Consider the following 16,199-nt stretch of genomic DNA (forward strand, 5'->3'; position numbering starts at 1 on the left):
GTCACTCAACCAGACTGCTCTTCTCTGTGTCACGGAGGCTCTCCGCTCTGCCAAAGCTGTCTCTCTCTCCTCTGTTCTCATCTTCCTAGATCTATACGCTGCCTTTGACACTGTGAACCATCAGAGCGTCTTCTCCACCCTCTTAGGGCTGAGCGTCTTAGGCTCTGCGCACTCTTGGATTGCATCCCACCTGGCGGGCTGTTCCTACCAGGTGATGTGGAGAGGATCTATGTCTGCACGTACTCGCACTACTGGTGTCCCTCGGGACTCAGTTCTAGACCATCTCCTCTTCTCTACACAGTCACTCGGCTCCATCATCACATGGTCTCTCCTATCATTGCTATGTGAATGACACTACTTTTCTCCTTCCCTATTTCTGACACCCGGGTGGTGGCATGCATCTCTGTGTGCCTGGCAGATATCTGAACTTGGATATCAGGCCACCACCTCAAGCCCAACCTTGACAAAAATGGAGCTGCTCTTCCTCCCGGGGGAGGCCTGCCCGCTCAAAGACCTCTCCATCACGGTTGACAACTCCACAGTGCCGCCCTCCCAGAGTGCAAAGAACCTTGGGGTGACCCTGGACAACACCCTGTCATTTTCTGCAAACATCAAAGCAGTGACTAGCTGCTGCAGGTTCATGCTCTACAGCATACATAGAGTATGACCCTACCTCACACAGGAAGTGGCGCAGGTCCTAATCCAGGCACTTGTCCTCAACTGTCAGGACTATTGAAACTCGCTGTTGGCTGAGTTCCCCGCTTGTGCCATCAAACCCCTGCAATTTATCCAGAACGCCGCAGCCCGCCTGGTTTTCAACCTTCCCAAGTTCTCTCATGTCACGCCGCTCCTCCTTACACTCCCTGGCTTCCAGTCAAAGCTCGCATCCACTACAAGACTATGGTACTTACCTACGGAGCAGCAAGAGGAACTTCCCCGCCCTACCTCCAGGCTATGCTCAAACCCTACACCCCAACCCCGAGCACTCTGTTCTGACACCTCAGAACCTCACTTTATTGAGGAAAAATATACTTTCTATGCCTGTGATATGTGAATGTCCCACTTAGCTATCTTAAAATGATTGCACTAACTGTAAAATGCTCTGGATTAGAGCGTCTGCTAAATTACTAAAATGTCAATTAACAGGGAGGCTTTATTGCTACATTAATAGCTTCACATGCTGGATTTCCAGGTTTCCTCTCCTAAGAATAACTACGCTAATTCTATTCCTTATAGGCTGTCCTTCTTCTGCTGAAATAAATTCACTCTGAGGGTGAGCTTGTAGCTCCAGAGATCTTAGTTGGCCTGTAGAGGCCTCGGTTGGCAGTGCTGGATGGAGTGGGGTAATGATGCTGGCTCAATGCTGTTGTACTGCACTGCATAAGCGTTTCACACAAGGGCACCATTGTTTCTGTCTCTCAAGCGCTCACTAATGGGTCTCTTCATATGCTGCTAAAAATCACCACTCAGACTTGTAACCACGCAGGAATGAAATCCAAAAACTTCTTAAAGTCATAGGAAAATAGATGAAGACAGATGACACAATAGATTCCTACAGTTCTTATAATAAATTAGCAACAAGTGTTTGTTTATTGAAATCACAACTAATGCCGTTTTGAGAATGGCTGTGTTGCTGTAGAGGAAACACTTATCCTTGCGGGACAAATGACAATAGACAGATTCACATAGTCAAACCTTTTGATCAAGGAGCCAATCTAACAATCTGAGACAGGAATCGAAACATGATATAAAGTTTGTATTAAAATCCTACCTCTTTTCAGCAGTGAGCTCTCTCCCACAAGTGAGGGAGCTGATTTTCCGCTGTGTACAAATCTCTTTTCATCCTCCACTAACGCTTTGACTTATGAAACACAAGCTGATCTCTCTGTCTAAAACTTTCTTCTGAAGAAATATCAACAAAAAAGGTCTGAAAGTGACTTGTGTTTTTTAGTTCATCTTCTAAATAGTAAGGGATATTAGGGAATATAAACTTTTCCGTTTGCATTAAGGTTTGACATCACACTACTCATGTCCGCCTGAATAAGGTATTTTGTTTATTACGACAAGGTGTGATGTAAATAGATGTATCCATGTCGAATTACTCTCTCTTTCTCTCTCTTAGCAGTTAGTATACTCTTTTACACATTCACAAGAGCAAGAACACACAAGCGCAATCATTTCACACATATTTGAGTTAGGGCTGTATCTCGGTTAGGGTTTAATTGATCATTTTCTCCCCTACCCACTCTGTACTCCACTTTTTTTCCCCTGCTTGGTGCTCTACCTGTTCTCCTCAAAGTGGTTGATGAGGTCCAAGACTTTGGAGGGTTTCTCCCGGCTCTTCCCAGTCACCGCCCCTCCTCCTCCCTCCTCCATGGTGGCTCTGAAGAGTTCTCTCTCCACGCGCCCCAGCGCCAGCAGGGGGCCAGCAGGCACCGTCACCTGGCTCTGGAGGTGCACTGGCTTCGGAGGCACTGGGGGGGATGATGGGAGAAGGTCAAAGGTCAGCTGTCATAGCTAGAGAGGTCAGTTGGTTTTTAGGTTGGTCACTCAGGGGCCTCTCTATTAATGTACTGGAGATGGGACAAGAGACCAATACACGCCCCCTATCAGCATTTGTACGGTATGTGGACTGTGTTTTGTGGAGTTTTGTGTTGTCATGTATACTTCCAACACAAGGTGGAAGCACAGGTTACTAAAAGCTAGTCTCGTTCTAGACTGTATGCGACCATGTGTCTATAAACCTGCAAAACATGGCTACTTTTCGGCATAACACCCAGAATGAGATTTAACACCCAGAATGAGATTAAAATGTAGCCATTACTATGGACTAATAGGATCTTTATATGGCATGAACTATTCTATAACCCATAGATGGATTGGTCAATGGACAGGTGTCATGTAGAGTAAAGTGTTGGGGAGAGTTCAACTAGTCATTTAACTCGCAAGAGGTTGGTCGCAGTTTAACTAAAGGTTCTGTTTTCAGTTGTTAATTACGTGTTGCCATGTAGTGGTGTAGCTAACTACTGGAACTACACACCATACTTTGGCATAAAATATGGGTAAGAAGGGCAATAATTTCCTTTATTTTTCGGCATCAGACCTGCCTAATTCTCACTTTAAAATTGTTTGTGTGTTTAATAAGCTAAATTACAAATGCTGTTAAAATATTACCCCAAAGTACCAAACATGATCGTGAATTCAGTAGTCATCATAGTAAATACTTAACACCTAGTATAAAAAAAAATTATTGAAAGTAGTTCTTGTAATTTGTTGTCTATGACATTTCAGATTTAAGCTCATATGATCATTTTTCAGAAAGTAGTTTGGATGTAGTGAACTACTTTCTCAAAGTAACTTATTTAAGTATACTATATTTTTTAAAGATTAGCTTTAGTGTAGCTAAACCTCTTCCAGTGTGAAGTAATTGGTAGCTTGGTAAACTACACTGAGTGTACAAAACATTAAGAACACCATCTCTTTCCATGACATAGACTGACCAGGTGAAAGCTATGATTCCTTAGGTCACTTGTTAAATCCACTTCAAATCAGTGTAGATGAAGGGGAGGTGACAGGTTAAAGAAGGATTTTTAAGCCTTGAGACAATTGAGACATGGGTTATGTATGTGTGCCATTCAAAGGGTGAATGTGCAAGACAAAAGATTTAAGTTCCTTTGAACAGAGTATGGTAGTAGGTGCCAGGCACACCGGTTTGCGTCAAGTACTACAACGCTGCTGGGTTTTTCACCCTCAACAGTTTCATGTGTGTATCAAGAATGTTCCACAACCCTTGCCTCCCAGGTGGGGTAGTGGTCTAAGGCACCAGAGACTCTGGGTTCGAGCCCAGGCTCTGTCGCAGATGGCCGCGCACAATTAGCCTAGAGTCGTCCGGGTTAGGGAGGGTTTGGCCGGCAGGGATATCCTTGTCTCATCGCGCACTAGCGACTCCTGTGGCGGGCCGGTCGCAGTGCACGCTGACCAGGTCGCTAGGTGTACGGTGTTTCCTCCAATACATTGGTGCGGCTGGCTTCCGGGTTGGATGCGCGCTGTGTTAAAAAGCAGTGCGGCTTGGTTGGGTTGTGTTTCTGGGGACACATGGCTCTCGACCTTCGCCTCTCCCGAGTCTGTATGGGAGTTGAAGCGATGAGACAAGACAGTAACTACTAACAATTGAATACCACGAAATTGGGGAGAAAAAGGGGGTAAAAAAAGAATGTTCCACCACCCAAAGGACATCCAGCCAACTTGACACAACTGTGGGAAGCATTGGAGTCAACATTGGCCAGCATCCCTGTGGAATGCTTTTAACACCTTGTAGAGGCCATGTCCTCAACGAATTGAGGATGTTCCGAGGGCAAAAGGGGGTGCAACTCAATATTAGGAAGATGTTCCTAATGTTTTGTATACTCAGTGTCAGCTTCCCCAACACTGGTAGAGGGTTAGAGTTGTCCTTATCTCTAGAGAATGATTTACTGTCTTCAAATAAAAGAGGAATGCAACATCACTAAAGTCAAGGTTTCACCACTGTGTCATACCGTGTCTGGTTCCATAACTGAGTCACGTGTGAGTACTTATCTAGATGTAAATGAGTGTCAGTATGTCTGAACAGCACAGCTCTCAGCACTCTGTTGTCTGTGTGGCTCAGTTGGTAAGGGTGTGGTAAAAGACTGGCAGCAGGGTTGGGGATTTCCAAATTAATTTGAAATTCCAATTCAATTCTTGAAATCACTCATGAAATGGAGAATTTACGTTGAATTAAATTAAATGTAGCAATCTTCAAGTCATGGAATTGGAATTAGACTGTTTTGAGTTTTTGCATTGGAATTGAATTGGAATTCCCAGTTAATGGAATTAATGCACATAGTATTAAACATTTACTGCACGATATGTTTTGAATCATGTTAACCTGTATTCCTATATTTCCAGTATAGCTAGGCTGTCTGAACATGATCAGCCTGAAAGCCTGAGGGTTTTACTGTCACGCCCTGACCTTAGAGAGCCTTTTAATGTCTCTATTTGGTTTGGTCAGGGTGTGATTTGGGGTGGGTGTTCTTTAGTTCTATTATTTGTATTTCTATGTTTTGGCCGGGTAGGGTTCTCAATCAGGAACAGCTGTCTATCATTGTCTCTGATTGAGAACCATACTTAGGTAGCCCTTTTTCCCACCTGAAGTTAACTTTGTTTGTGGCACATAGCCCTTTAGCTTCACGGTTGTTTTGGATTGTTTATTGTTTTTGTCGACGTTATATAAATAAAGGGAATATGTACGCTCACCACGCTGCACCTTGGTCCTCTTCATTCGATGGCCGTGACAGAACCTCCCACCACAAAAGGACCAAGCAGCTTGGTAAGGGGGACTCATGGACTTGGGAGGAAATCCTGTACGGTAAAGGACCCTGGAGGCAGGCTGGGGAATATCATCATCCCAAGGAGGAGCTGGAGGCAGCAAAGGCGGAACGGCATCGTTACGAGGGAACACGGCTAGCAAGGAAGCCAGAGAGGCAGCCATAATTTTTTGGGGGGTGGCACACGGGGAGATTGGCAGAGTTGGGTTATAGACCTGAGCCAACTCCCCGTGCTTACCGTGGCGAGCGTCGTACTGGTCAGGCATCGTGTTATGCGGTGGAGCGCACGGTGTCTCCACTGCGCGTTCACAGCCCGGTGCGATACATCCCAGCTCCCCGCATCTGCCGGGCTAGAGTGAGTATCCAGCCAGGACGGGTTGTATCAGCCCTGCTCTCCAGACCTCCAGTGCGCCGCCTCGGTCCAGTATATCCTGCGCCGGCTCTGGCACTGTGTCTCCGGTACGTCTGCACAGCCCGGTGCGTCCTGTGCCAGCTCTCAGCATTTGCAGGGTGAAGATAACCACCCAGCCAGGATGGGTTGTGCAGGCTCTAAGCTCGAGACCTCCAGTGCGCCTCCACGGCCCAGTGTATCCAGTGCCTCTGCCAAGGACAAGGCCTCCTGTATGTCTCCCCAGCCTGGTGAGCCTTGTGGCAGCTCCCCGTACCAGACTGCCCATACGTTTCCTCATTCCAGTGATGATCCATGACAAGAAGCCTCCAGTGATGATCCATGGCAAGAAGCCTCCAGTGATGATCCATGGCACGAAGCCTCCAGTGATGATCCATGGCACGAAGCCTCCAGTGATGATCCATGGCAAATAGCCTCCAGCGACGGTCTCCAGTCCGGGGCCCCCAGCAACCGTGCCCAGTCCGGGGCCCGCGGCGAGGGTGCCCAGTCCGGGGTCTGCGACGAGGGCCCCCGCACCAGTGGTGCCGCCAAAGTGGGGTGAGCCAGTGGTGGAGCGGGGTCTGCGTCCCACACCTGAGCCACCACCGCGGATAGATGCCCACCTAGACCCTCCCTATAGGTTCAGGTTTTGCGGCCGGAGTCCGCACCTTTGAGGGGGGCTACTGTCCCGCCCTGACCTTAGAGAGCCTTTTTATGTCTCTATTTGTCTCTATTCTGTTCTTTAGTTCTATTATTTCTATTTCTATGTTTTGGCCGGGTAGGGTTCTCAAATCAGGGACATCTCTGATTGAGAACCATACTTAGGTAGCCCTTTTTCCCACCTGTCTTTGTGGGAGGTTAACTTTGTTTGTGGCACATAAGCCCTTTAGCTTCACGGTTGTTTTGGATTGTTGTTTTTGTCGGCGTCATATAAAGGGAATATGTACGCTCACCACGCTGCACCCTGATCCTCTTCATTTGACGGCCGTGACATTTACATTCTAATTGGAATTTGCTACTCTTCCTGGGGTCCACACAAATCATGAAACATTACATATTACAGAACATTAATAGACAAGAACTGCTCGAGGACAGAACTATATACATTTAACAACCTCACCCATAGCTTACAAATCAATACATACAGTCGATGCCAAAAGTTTTGAGAATGACACAAATATGAATTTTCACAAAGTCTGCTGCCTCAGTTTGTATGATGGCAATTTGCATATACTCCAGAATGTTATGAAGAGTGATCAGATGCATTGCAATTAATTGCAAAGTCCCTCCCTGCCATGCAAATGAACTGAATCCCCCAAAAACACATTTCCACCTCATTTCAGCCCTGCCACAAAAGGACCAGCTGATATCATGTCAGTGATTCTCTCGTTAACACAGGTGTGAGTGTTGACAAGCACAATGCTGGAGATCACTCTATCATGCTGATTGAGCTCGAATAACAGACTGGAAGCTTCAAAAGGAGTGTGGTGCTTGGAATCATTGTTCTTCCTCTGTCAGCCATGGTTAACTGCAAGGAAACACGTGCCGTCATCATTGCTTTGCACAAAAAGGGCTTCACAGGCAAGGATATTGCTGCCAGTAAAGATTGCACCTAAATCAAACATTTATCGGATCATCAAGAACTTCAAGGAGAGCGGTTCAATTGTTGTGAAGACGGCTTCAGGGCGCCCAAGAATGTCCAGCAAGTGCCAGGACCACCTCCTAAAATTGATTCAGCTGCGGGATCGGGGCACCACCAGTACAGAGCTTGCTCAGGAATGGCAGCAGGCAGGTGTGAGTGCATCTGCACGCACAGTGAGGCGAAGACTTTTGGAGGATGGCCTGCTGTCAAGAAGGGCAGCAAAGAAGCCACTTCTCTGCAGGAAATATATCATGGACAGAGTGATATTCTGCAAAAGGTACAGGGATTGGACTGCTGAGGACTGGGGTAAAGTCATTTTCTCTGATGAATCCCCTTTCCGATTGTTTGGGGCATCTGTAAAAAAACTTGTCCGGAGAAGACAAGGGGAGCACTACCATCAGTCCTGTGTTATGCCAACAGTAAAGCATCCTGAGACCATTCATGTGTGGGGTTGCTTCTCAGCCAAGGGAGTGGGCTCACTCACAATTTTGCCTAAGAACACAGACATGAATAAAGAACGGTACCTTCTCCCAACCATCCAGGAACAGTTTGGTGACGAACATGGCCTTTTCCAGCATGATGGAGCACCTTGCCATAAGGCAAAAGTGATAACTAAGTGGCTCGGGGAACAAAACATCGATATTTTGGGTCCATGGCCAGGAAACTCCCCAGACCTTAATCCCATTGAGAACTTGTGGTCAATCCTCAAGAGGCAGGTGGACAAACAAAACTCCACAAATTCTGACAAACTCCAAGCATTGATTATATAAGAATGGGCTGCCATCAGTCAGGATGTGGCCCAGAAGTTAATTGACAGCATGCCAGGGCGGATTGCAGAGGTCTTGAAAAAGATGGGTCAACACTGCAAATATTGACTCTTTGCATCAACTTCATGTAATTGTCAATAAAAGCCATTGACATGTATGAAATGCTTGTAATTATACTTCAGTATTACATAGTAACATCTGACAAAAAAAATCTAAAGACACTGAAGCAGCAAACTTTGTGGAAATTAATATTTGTGTCATTCTCAAAACTTTTGGCCACGACTGTACACATAAAATATCTAGGCCAAATAGGGGAGACGCGTTGTGCCGTGAGGTGTTGCTTTATCTGTTTTTTGAAACCAGGTTTGCTGTTCATTTGAGCAATATGAGATGGAAGGGAGTTCCATGCAATAATGGCTCTATATAATACTGTATGCTTTCTTGAATTTGTTCTGGATTTGGGCACTGTGAAAAGACCCCTGGTGGCATGTCTGGTGGGATAGTGTGTGTGGCAGAGCTGTGCGTAAGTTGACTATGCAAACCATTTGGAATTTCCAACACATTAATGTTTCTAACTCAAGAAGTGATGCAGGTCAGTCTCTCCTCAACTCTTAGCCAAGAGAGACTGGCATACATACTATTTATATTAGCCCTCTGATTTCCATGAAGAGCAAGACGTGCTGCTCTGTTCTGGGCCAGCTGCAGCTTAACTTCTTCGAGATAGAGGGCGCTCTTTTAATTTTTGGATAGAAAACGTTCCCGTTTTAAACAAGATATTTTGTCACGAAAAGATGCTCAACTATGCATGTAATTGACAGAAAGAAAAAACTCTGACGTTTCCAAAACTGCAAAGATATCTGTGAGTGCCCCAGAACTAATGCTACAGGCGAAACCAAGATGAAATTTCATACAGGAAATGGTCCAGATTTTGAATGCCCTGTGTTCCAATGTCTCCTTATATGGCTGTGAATGCGCCAGGAATGAGCCTGCACTTTCTGTCGTTTCCCCAAGGTGTCTGCAGCATTGTGAGTATTTGTAGGCATATCATTGGAAGATTGACCATAAGAGACTACATTTACCAGGTGTCCGCCCGGTGTCCTCCGTCGAAATTATTGCGTAATCTCCAGGTCCATGCGCGTTCCATTTTCTTCAGAGGAGAAACCAAACTGCCACGAATGATTTATCATCGATAGATATGTGAAAAACACCTTGAGGATTGATTCTAAACAACGTTTGCCATGTTTCTGTCGATATTATGGAGTTAATTTGGAAAAAAGTTTGCGTTGTAATGACTTAATTTTCTGTTTTTTTCTTACCGAAACGTGATGACAAAACGGAGCGATTTGTCCTACACAAATAATATTTTGGGAAAAACTGAACATTTGCTATCTAACAGAGTCTCCTCATTGAAAACATCCGAAGTTCTTCAAAGGTAAATGATTTTATTTGAATGCTTTTCTTGTTTTTGTGAAAATGTTGCATGCTGAATGCTAGGCTTAATGCTATGCTAGGCTATCAATACTCTTACACAAATGCTTGTTTAGCTATGGTTCATATTTTGAAAATCTGAGATGACAGTGTTGTTAACAAATGGCTAAGCTTGAGAGCTAATATATTTATTTCATTTCATTTGCGATTTTCATGAATAGTTAACGTTGCGTTATGGTAATGAGCTTGAGGCTATAAATAGGATCCCGGATACGGGATTGCTCGTCGCAACAGGTTAACTAGGTCTTTCTTTGCAGTACTTTACCATATAAAGACTGGACATTAATCAAGATAAGATAAAACTAGAGACTCTCTTTATTATGGACAGACCTCTCCCCATCTTTACAACAATTGAATTTATATGTTTTGACCATGACAGTTTACAAACATTCGTTTTCTAAATGACAGGTTATGGTTAATAATATCAAAGACTGCACTGAAATCTAACAGTATAGCTCCCACAATGGTCTTTTTATCAATTTCTTTCAACTAATTATCAGTCATTTGTGTCAGTGCTGTACATGTTGAGTGCCCTTCTCTACAAGCATGCTGATAGTCTGTTGCCAATTTGTTTACAGAGAAATAGCATTGTATTTGGTCAAACAATTTCTTTCCCAACAGTGGAAACAAGCTGACAGGTCTGCTGATAGAACCAGTAAAGACCGCTTTCCCTCCAGGTCTGAGAACAGACACCTTCCTCTAGACTCGGATTAAAGAGATGACAGATACGGTGCCATGGGAATTGAACAGCTGGAATTCAGAGGAATTGATTTATATTTGAATTCTAAGCCTGCCCTGGAATTTGAATGAAATTAAATGGAATTTACAGGGAGAGAGAATAGAATTTGTGGAATTGACCCCAACCCTGGTTGGTACTATCAACACCAGGGTCATGGGTTCGAATACAACTGGGGTCACATATTCTAAAGTGTATGAACTCACTATTGTAAGTCGCTTTGGATAAAAATGTCTGCTAAATGTCATATTAAACAGCATTAATATCAGTACCTTGTGGTTTGGGCTGCAGTAAGGGCCTGCTGGCCAAGCCTCTTCCATTGACACCCCTCCTGCTCTTCTCACTGGGTCTCTTCCCACACAGACCTGTCCGACTGACTCTGCGGGGGCCGCTGCCGCGTTCACTGGGGCCGCTGCCGCGTTCACTGGGGCTGCTGCTTAGAGCTGGAACCGAGAGAGAGAGCGTGAAGGAGAGCAGGAGAGAGCGTGAAGGAGAGCAGGAGAGAGCGTGAAGGAGAGCAGGAGAGAGCGTGAAGGAGAGCAGGAGAGAGCGTGAAGGAGAGCAGGAGAGAGCGAAGAGGAACAGTTATATTCCAAACTCTCAACAACACTCATTTGGCCACAGAGTGTTGCGTATGAGCAGATTAAGTGTTGCTCCAGCTCACTCACTAAGTGTTGCTCCAGCTCACTCACTAAGTGTTGCTCCAGTTCACTCACTAAGTGTTGCTCCAGCTCACTCACTAAGTGTTGCTCCAGCTCACTCACTAAGTGTTGCTCCAGCTCACTCACTAAGTGTTGCTCCAGCTCACTCACTAAGTGTTGCTCCAGCTCACTCACTAAGTGTTGCTCCAGCTCACTCACTAAGTGTTGCTCCAGCTCCAGTATCACAGAATATCTCCCACTGCCCCTTGCTTGCAATGATTGTATTCCACTTCACTACATTCTCCTCCATCATTTGACTATTCATTTGGCCGTTTGGCCCATGGCTGCAGGTACAAAAACACATATCACACAAATGGCCTGAAGCAAAACATTGGCGTCTCCATGTAGTTCATTATCAGCAGCACTGAGCCTAGTCTAACCAGCTGGTGACCGATGGTCCAGCTTCACTCCAGTGTGTTTAACTAACAGACAGAGAGGATGACAGGGCTGTTGACAGCAAGGAACTGTTGACAGCAAGGCTACCACCCCATAGTCTGCTCTAAAGACTATGCACAACCATACAGAGAGGGAAAAAAGTATTTGATCCCCTGGTGATTTTGTACATTTGCCCACTGACAAAGAAATTATCTCCAAAGAGCTCCATTTTGGTCTCATCTGACCACAACACTTTCACCCAGTTGTCCTCTGAATCATTCAGATGTTCATTGGCAAACTTCAGACGTATGTATGTTCATGTATATGTGCTTTCTTGAGCAGGGGGACCTTGCGGGCGCTGCAGGATTTCAGTCCTTCACGGTGTAGTGTGTTACCAATTGTTTTCTTGGTGACTATGGTCCCAGCTGCCTTGAGATCATTGACAAGATCCTCCCATGTAGTTCTGGGCTGATTCCTCACCGTTCTCATGATCATTGCAACTCCACTAGGTGAGATCTTGCATGGAGCCCCAGGCCGAGGGAGATTGACAGTTCTTTTGTGTTTCTTCCATTTGTGAATAATTGCACCAACTGTTGTCACCTTCTCACCAACCTGCTTGGCGATGGTTCACTGGTCACGTAGCATGCGCTCCAGCAGGTGTATCTCACTGATCATCCCTAAAGCCAACACCTCATTCGGCCGCCTTTCCTTCCAGTTCTCTGCTGCCTGTGATTGGAACGAATTGCAAAAATCGTTGAAGTTGGATACTTTTATCTCCCTCCCCAACTTTAAACATCTGCTATCTGAGCAGCTAACCGATTGCTGCAGCTGTACATAGTCCATCGGTAAATAGCCCACCCAATTTACCTACCTCATCCCCATACTGTTTTTATTTATTTACTTTTCTGCTATTTTGCACACCAATATCTCTACCTGCACATGACCATCTGATCATTTATTACTCCAGTTTTAATCTGCTAAATTGTAATTATTCGCCTACCTCCTCATGCTTTTTGCACACAATGTATATAGACTCTTAATTCTTTTAAAATAAATGTTCTACTGTGTTATTGACTTGTTTATTGTTTACTCCATGTGTAACTCTGTGTTGCTGTCTGTTCACACTGCTATGCTTTATCTTGGCCAGGTCGCAGTTGTAAATGAGAACTTGTTCTCAACTAGCCTACCTGGTTAAATAAAGGTGAAATAAAACATTTTAAAAATATGGTCTTGTAGCCCATTCCAGCCTTGTGTAGGTCTACAATCTTGTCCCTGACATCATTGGAGAGCTCTTTGGTCTTGGCCAGGGTGGAGAGTTTGGAATCTGATTGATTGATTGCTTCTGTGGACAGGTGTATTTTATACAGGTAACAAGCTGAGATTAGGAGCACTCCCTTTAAGAGTGTGCTCCTAATCTCAGCTCGTTACCCGTATAAAAGAAACATGGGAGACAGAAATCTTTCTGATTGAGAGGGGGTCAAATACTTATTTCCCTCATTAAAATGCAAATCAATGTATAACATTTTTGACATGTGTTTTTCTGGAGTTTTGTTGTTATTCTGTCTCTCACTGTTCAAATAAACATACCATTAAAATTGTAGACGGATCATTTCTTTGTCAGTAGGCAAACGTACAAAATCAGCAGGGGATCAAATACTTTTTTTCCCTCACTGTACCTATTAAGGTAAAACCACCATACATGGCACCATGTCGCTGAGGCCAAGCAAGAGGTATTGTTACATTATAGAGACATAAAGAGCTTTATCCCTCACGGTAGTCTCCATTAAGATCAGTCATGTACATGGAACAAAAATAGAAATGCAACATGTAAAGTGTTGGTTTCATGAGCTGAAATAAAAGATCTCAGAAATGTTCCATACACACAAAAAGCTTATTTCTCGCACATGAGCATTTCTCATTTGCCAAGATAATCCATCCACCTAACAGGTGTGGCATATCAAGAAGCTGATTAAACAGCATGCTCATTATACAGGTGCACCTTGTGCTGGAGACAATAAAAGGCCACTGAAATGTGCAGTTTTGTCACATAACACAATGCCACAGATGTCTCATGTTTTGAGGGAGCGTGCAATTTGCATGCTGACTGCAGGAATGTCCACCAGAGCTGAATGTTCATTTCTCTACCATAAGTTGTCTTCAACGTCGTTTTAGTGAATTTGTCGGTACGTCCATACGGCCTCACAACCGCAGACCACGTGTAACTACGCCAGCCCAGGACTTCCACATCCGGCTTCTTCACTTGCAGGATCGTCTGAGACCAACCATCCTGACAGCTGATGAAACTGTGGGTTTGCACAACTGACGAATTTCTGCACAAACTGTCAGAAACCGTCTCAGGGAAACTCATCTGCATGCTTGTTGTCCTCACCAGGGTCTTGACTTGACTGCAGTTCGGTGTCACACAGATATTCCGTGACGAGATCCTGAGGCCCACTGTCGTGCCATTCATCTGCCGTCATCACCTCATGTTTCAGCATGATAATGCACTGCTCCATGTCAAGGATCTGTACGCAATTCCTGGAAGCTGAAAATGTACCAGTTATTCCATGGCCTGCTTACTCACCAGACATGTCACCCATTGAGCATGTTTGTCGATGCTCTGGATCGCCGTGTATGACATAATCAATGTGTAACATTGTCCATTTGTCCTGAGAGGCTATCCATTCACTAGCGCTGCAGAGCCTGCATCTGATGATACAAGCTAATTTGCTTATTTGCTCCATGATCAGTAAGTCTACAGAGAAGATAGGATGAGTTCAATGAAGTCCCATCCCAGTAGAATGAATAAATGAAATGTGACCTAAATACCTTTAATAAACTCAATCTCTTCAATCTTAAAAATAGATAACTGCTCTCTTTGCTCTAAAAGTATCATACTTTTTATAGCATACCTTCAACTCACCATACCGCTATAAAAAAGTATGACTCACTCATCATAACAAGGAAGAATCTCCAGTGGCATTCTACACTCTTAGAAACAAGGTTTCCAAAAGGTTTCCATAGGAGATCCCCTTTTGGTTCCAGGTAGAACCATTTTTGGGTTCCATGTAGAACTATTTTGGGTTCCATGTAGAACACTCTGTAGAAAGGGTTCTATATGGAACTCAAAAGGGTTCTTTCTACCTGGAACCAAAAAGGGTTCTTCTAAGGGTTCACCTATGGGGACAGCCAAATAACCCTTTTAGGTTTTAGACAGCACCTTTTTCTCCCAGAATGTATACATGGTGCTGTACACTGAGTATACAAAACATTAAGAACACCTTCCCAATATTGCGTTTGAACCCCCCCCCCCGCCTGTTCTCCCCAGAACAGCCTCAATTCGCCGAGGTGTCGATAAGTGATCCACAAGGATGCTGGCCCATGTTGATCCAATGCTTCCCACAGTTGGGTCAAGTTGGCTGGATGTCCTTTGGGTGGTGGACCATTCTTGATACACACGGGAAACTGTTTTGCGTGAAAAATCCAGCAGTGTTGCAGTTCTTGACACAAACCGATGCGCCTGGCGCCTACTACCATAACCCGTTCAAAGCCACTTAAATCTTTTGTCTTTCTCATTCACCCTCTGAATGGCACACATATACAATCCATGTTCAATTGTATCAAGGCTTAAAAATCCTTATTTAACCTGTCTCCTCCCTTTCATCTACACTGATTGAAGTGGATTTAACAAGTGACATCAATAAGGGATCGTAGCTTTCACCTGGTCAGTTTATGTCATGGAAAGAGCAGGTGTCCTTAATGTTTTGTACACTCTAGCTATTTTTACAGCTCCACTTCAATTAAAGACAACACAGGCTTTTACAAGAAATGGTCTAGTAGTGACCGACTAAGAAAGTCTCACGATCTCCTGGGGCGACTTTCTAAACATGGCCTAAGTTTTGTGGATAATTTTAGAGCTGGCCTCAAGAACTCGGCTGATTAAATGCTTGACATCATCTGCAATCACTTTAAAGGGGAAATGTAGAACATGTTTTGGTCCATATAACCAAAATCAAGCCTCCACATCAAGTCGCCAAGCGGAACATGTATGTTAGTGATTGCAGAGAGTCACTGACACCCTCTATAGTAAATCTCCAGAGGTTGTTATTAACATGTCAACCACCCTGTCATTCTGCTGTAAATCACCATGTTTTCACTCACAGTGAAATGCAGACCCTCTCCACGACAGAGCAGCCAGTGTGTGGCTCTAGGTGTACTGTATGTCACTGATGTAAACACCTGTGGAGTGTATGGACCTCTGGCCTTACCTGTTTCTGTTGTCTGAGTTGAAGTAGGATGAAGTTCTCTAGAACCAGATTGCCTCACCCCCAAATCTAACTTTAAAGGGGCAATCTGCGACAAGTACATCCCTTTTTTAAAATCTTTTAAATCAATGATATATACCCACTGATTCTTGAATAATAAAATTCATAAATGCCTCATGAGCTTAGTTCAACTGTCATACCTCATCAGAACCCCAAAAATGTTTTACTCCATAGTTTGTAAACAATGTAATTGTAAATAAACAAAGTATGGCCTTCAAACTTGGTTAATAAAACTAGAATTGTGTTATCATAGATGGACAGTTCTTGCATCTATAACTCTGTCTATGAATTTGAGAGTGGTTACATTTTTCCAGGACCATCCCTCAGCTGTTTACCCAAACAGTGGCAAGGTGGCGACTTTGTTATTGTTTGAACTGCAGATCTCCTCTTTAAAGCTGGAATCCTTAACTGTGAAACAGCCACGTCCGTTTG

The 16,199-nt window shown here is 44.3% G+C and overlaps 1 protein-coding gene across 5 annotated transcripts in view; it reads right to left on the reverse strand.

Moving 5' to 3' along the window:
- Window positions 1-16,199, reverse strand: part of LOC115134063 (FYVE, RhoGEF and PH domain-containing protein 4-like) — a 101,568-nt gene that overhangs the window by 17,092 nt on the left and 68,277 nt on the right. For all 5 annotated transcript variants that reach the window (XM_029667644.2, XM_029667646.2, XM_029667647.2 and 2 more), the window contains 2 exons: window positions 10,639-10,809; window positions 2,285-2,474 (listed from right to left, as the gene is read on the reverse strand). In XM_029667644.2, coding sequence (XP_029523504.2) covers window positions 2,285-2,474; window positions 10,639-10,809 — 361 coding nt within the window. The remainder of the gene's footprint in view (window positions 1-2,284; window positions 2,475-10,638; window positions 10,810-16,199) is intronic.

This window comes from Oncorhynchus nerka, linkage group LG9a, assembly GCF_034236695.1.
Source record: "Oncorhynchus nerka isolate Pitt River linkage group LG9a, Oner_Uvic_2.0, whole genome shotgun sequence".
Taxonomy (NCBI): domain Eukaryota; kingdom Metazoa; phylum Chordata; class Actinopteri; order Salmoniformes; family Salmonidae; genus Oncorhynchus; species Oncorhynchus nerka.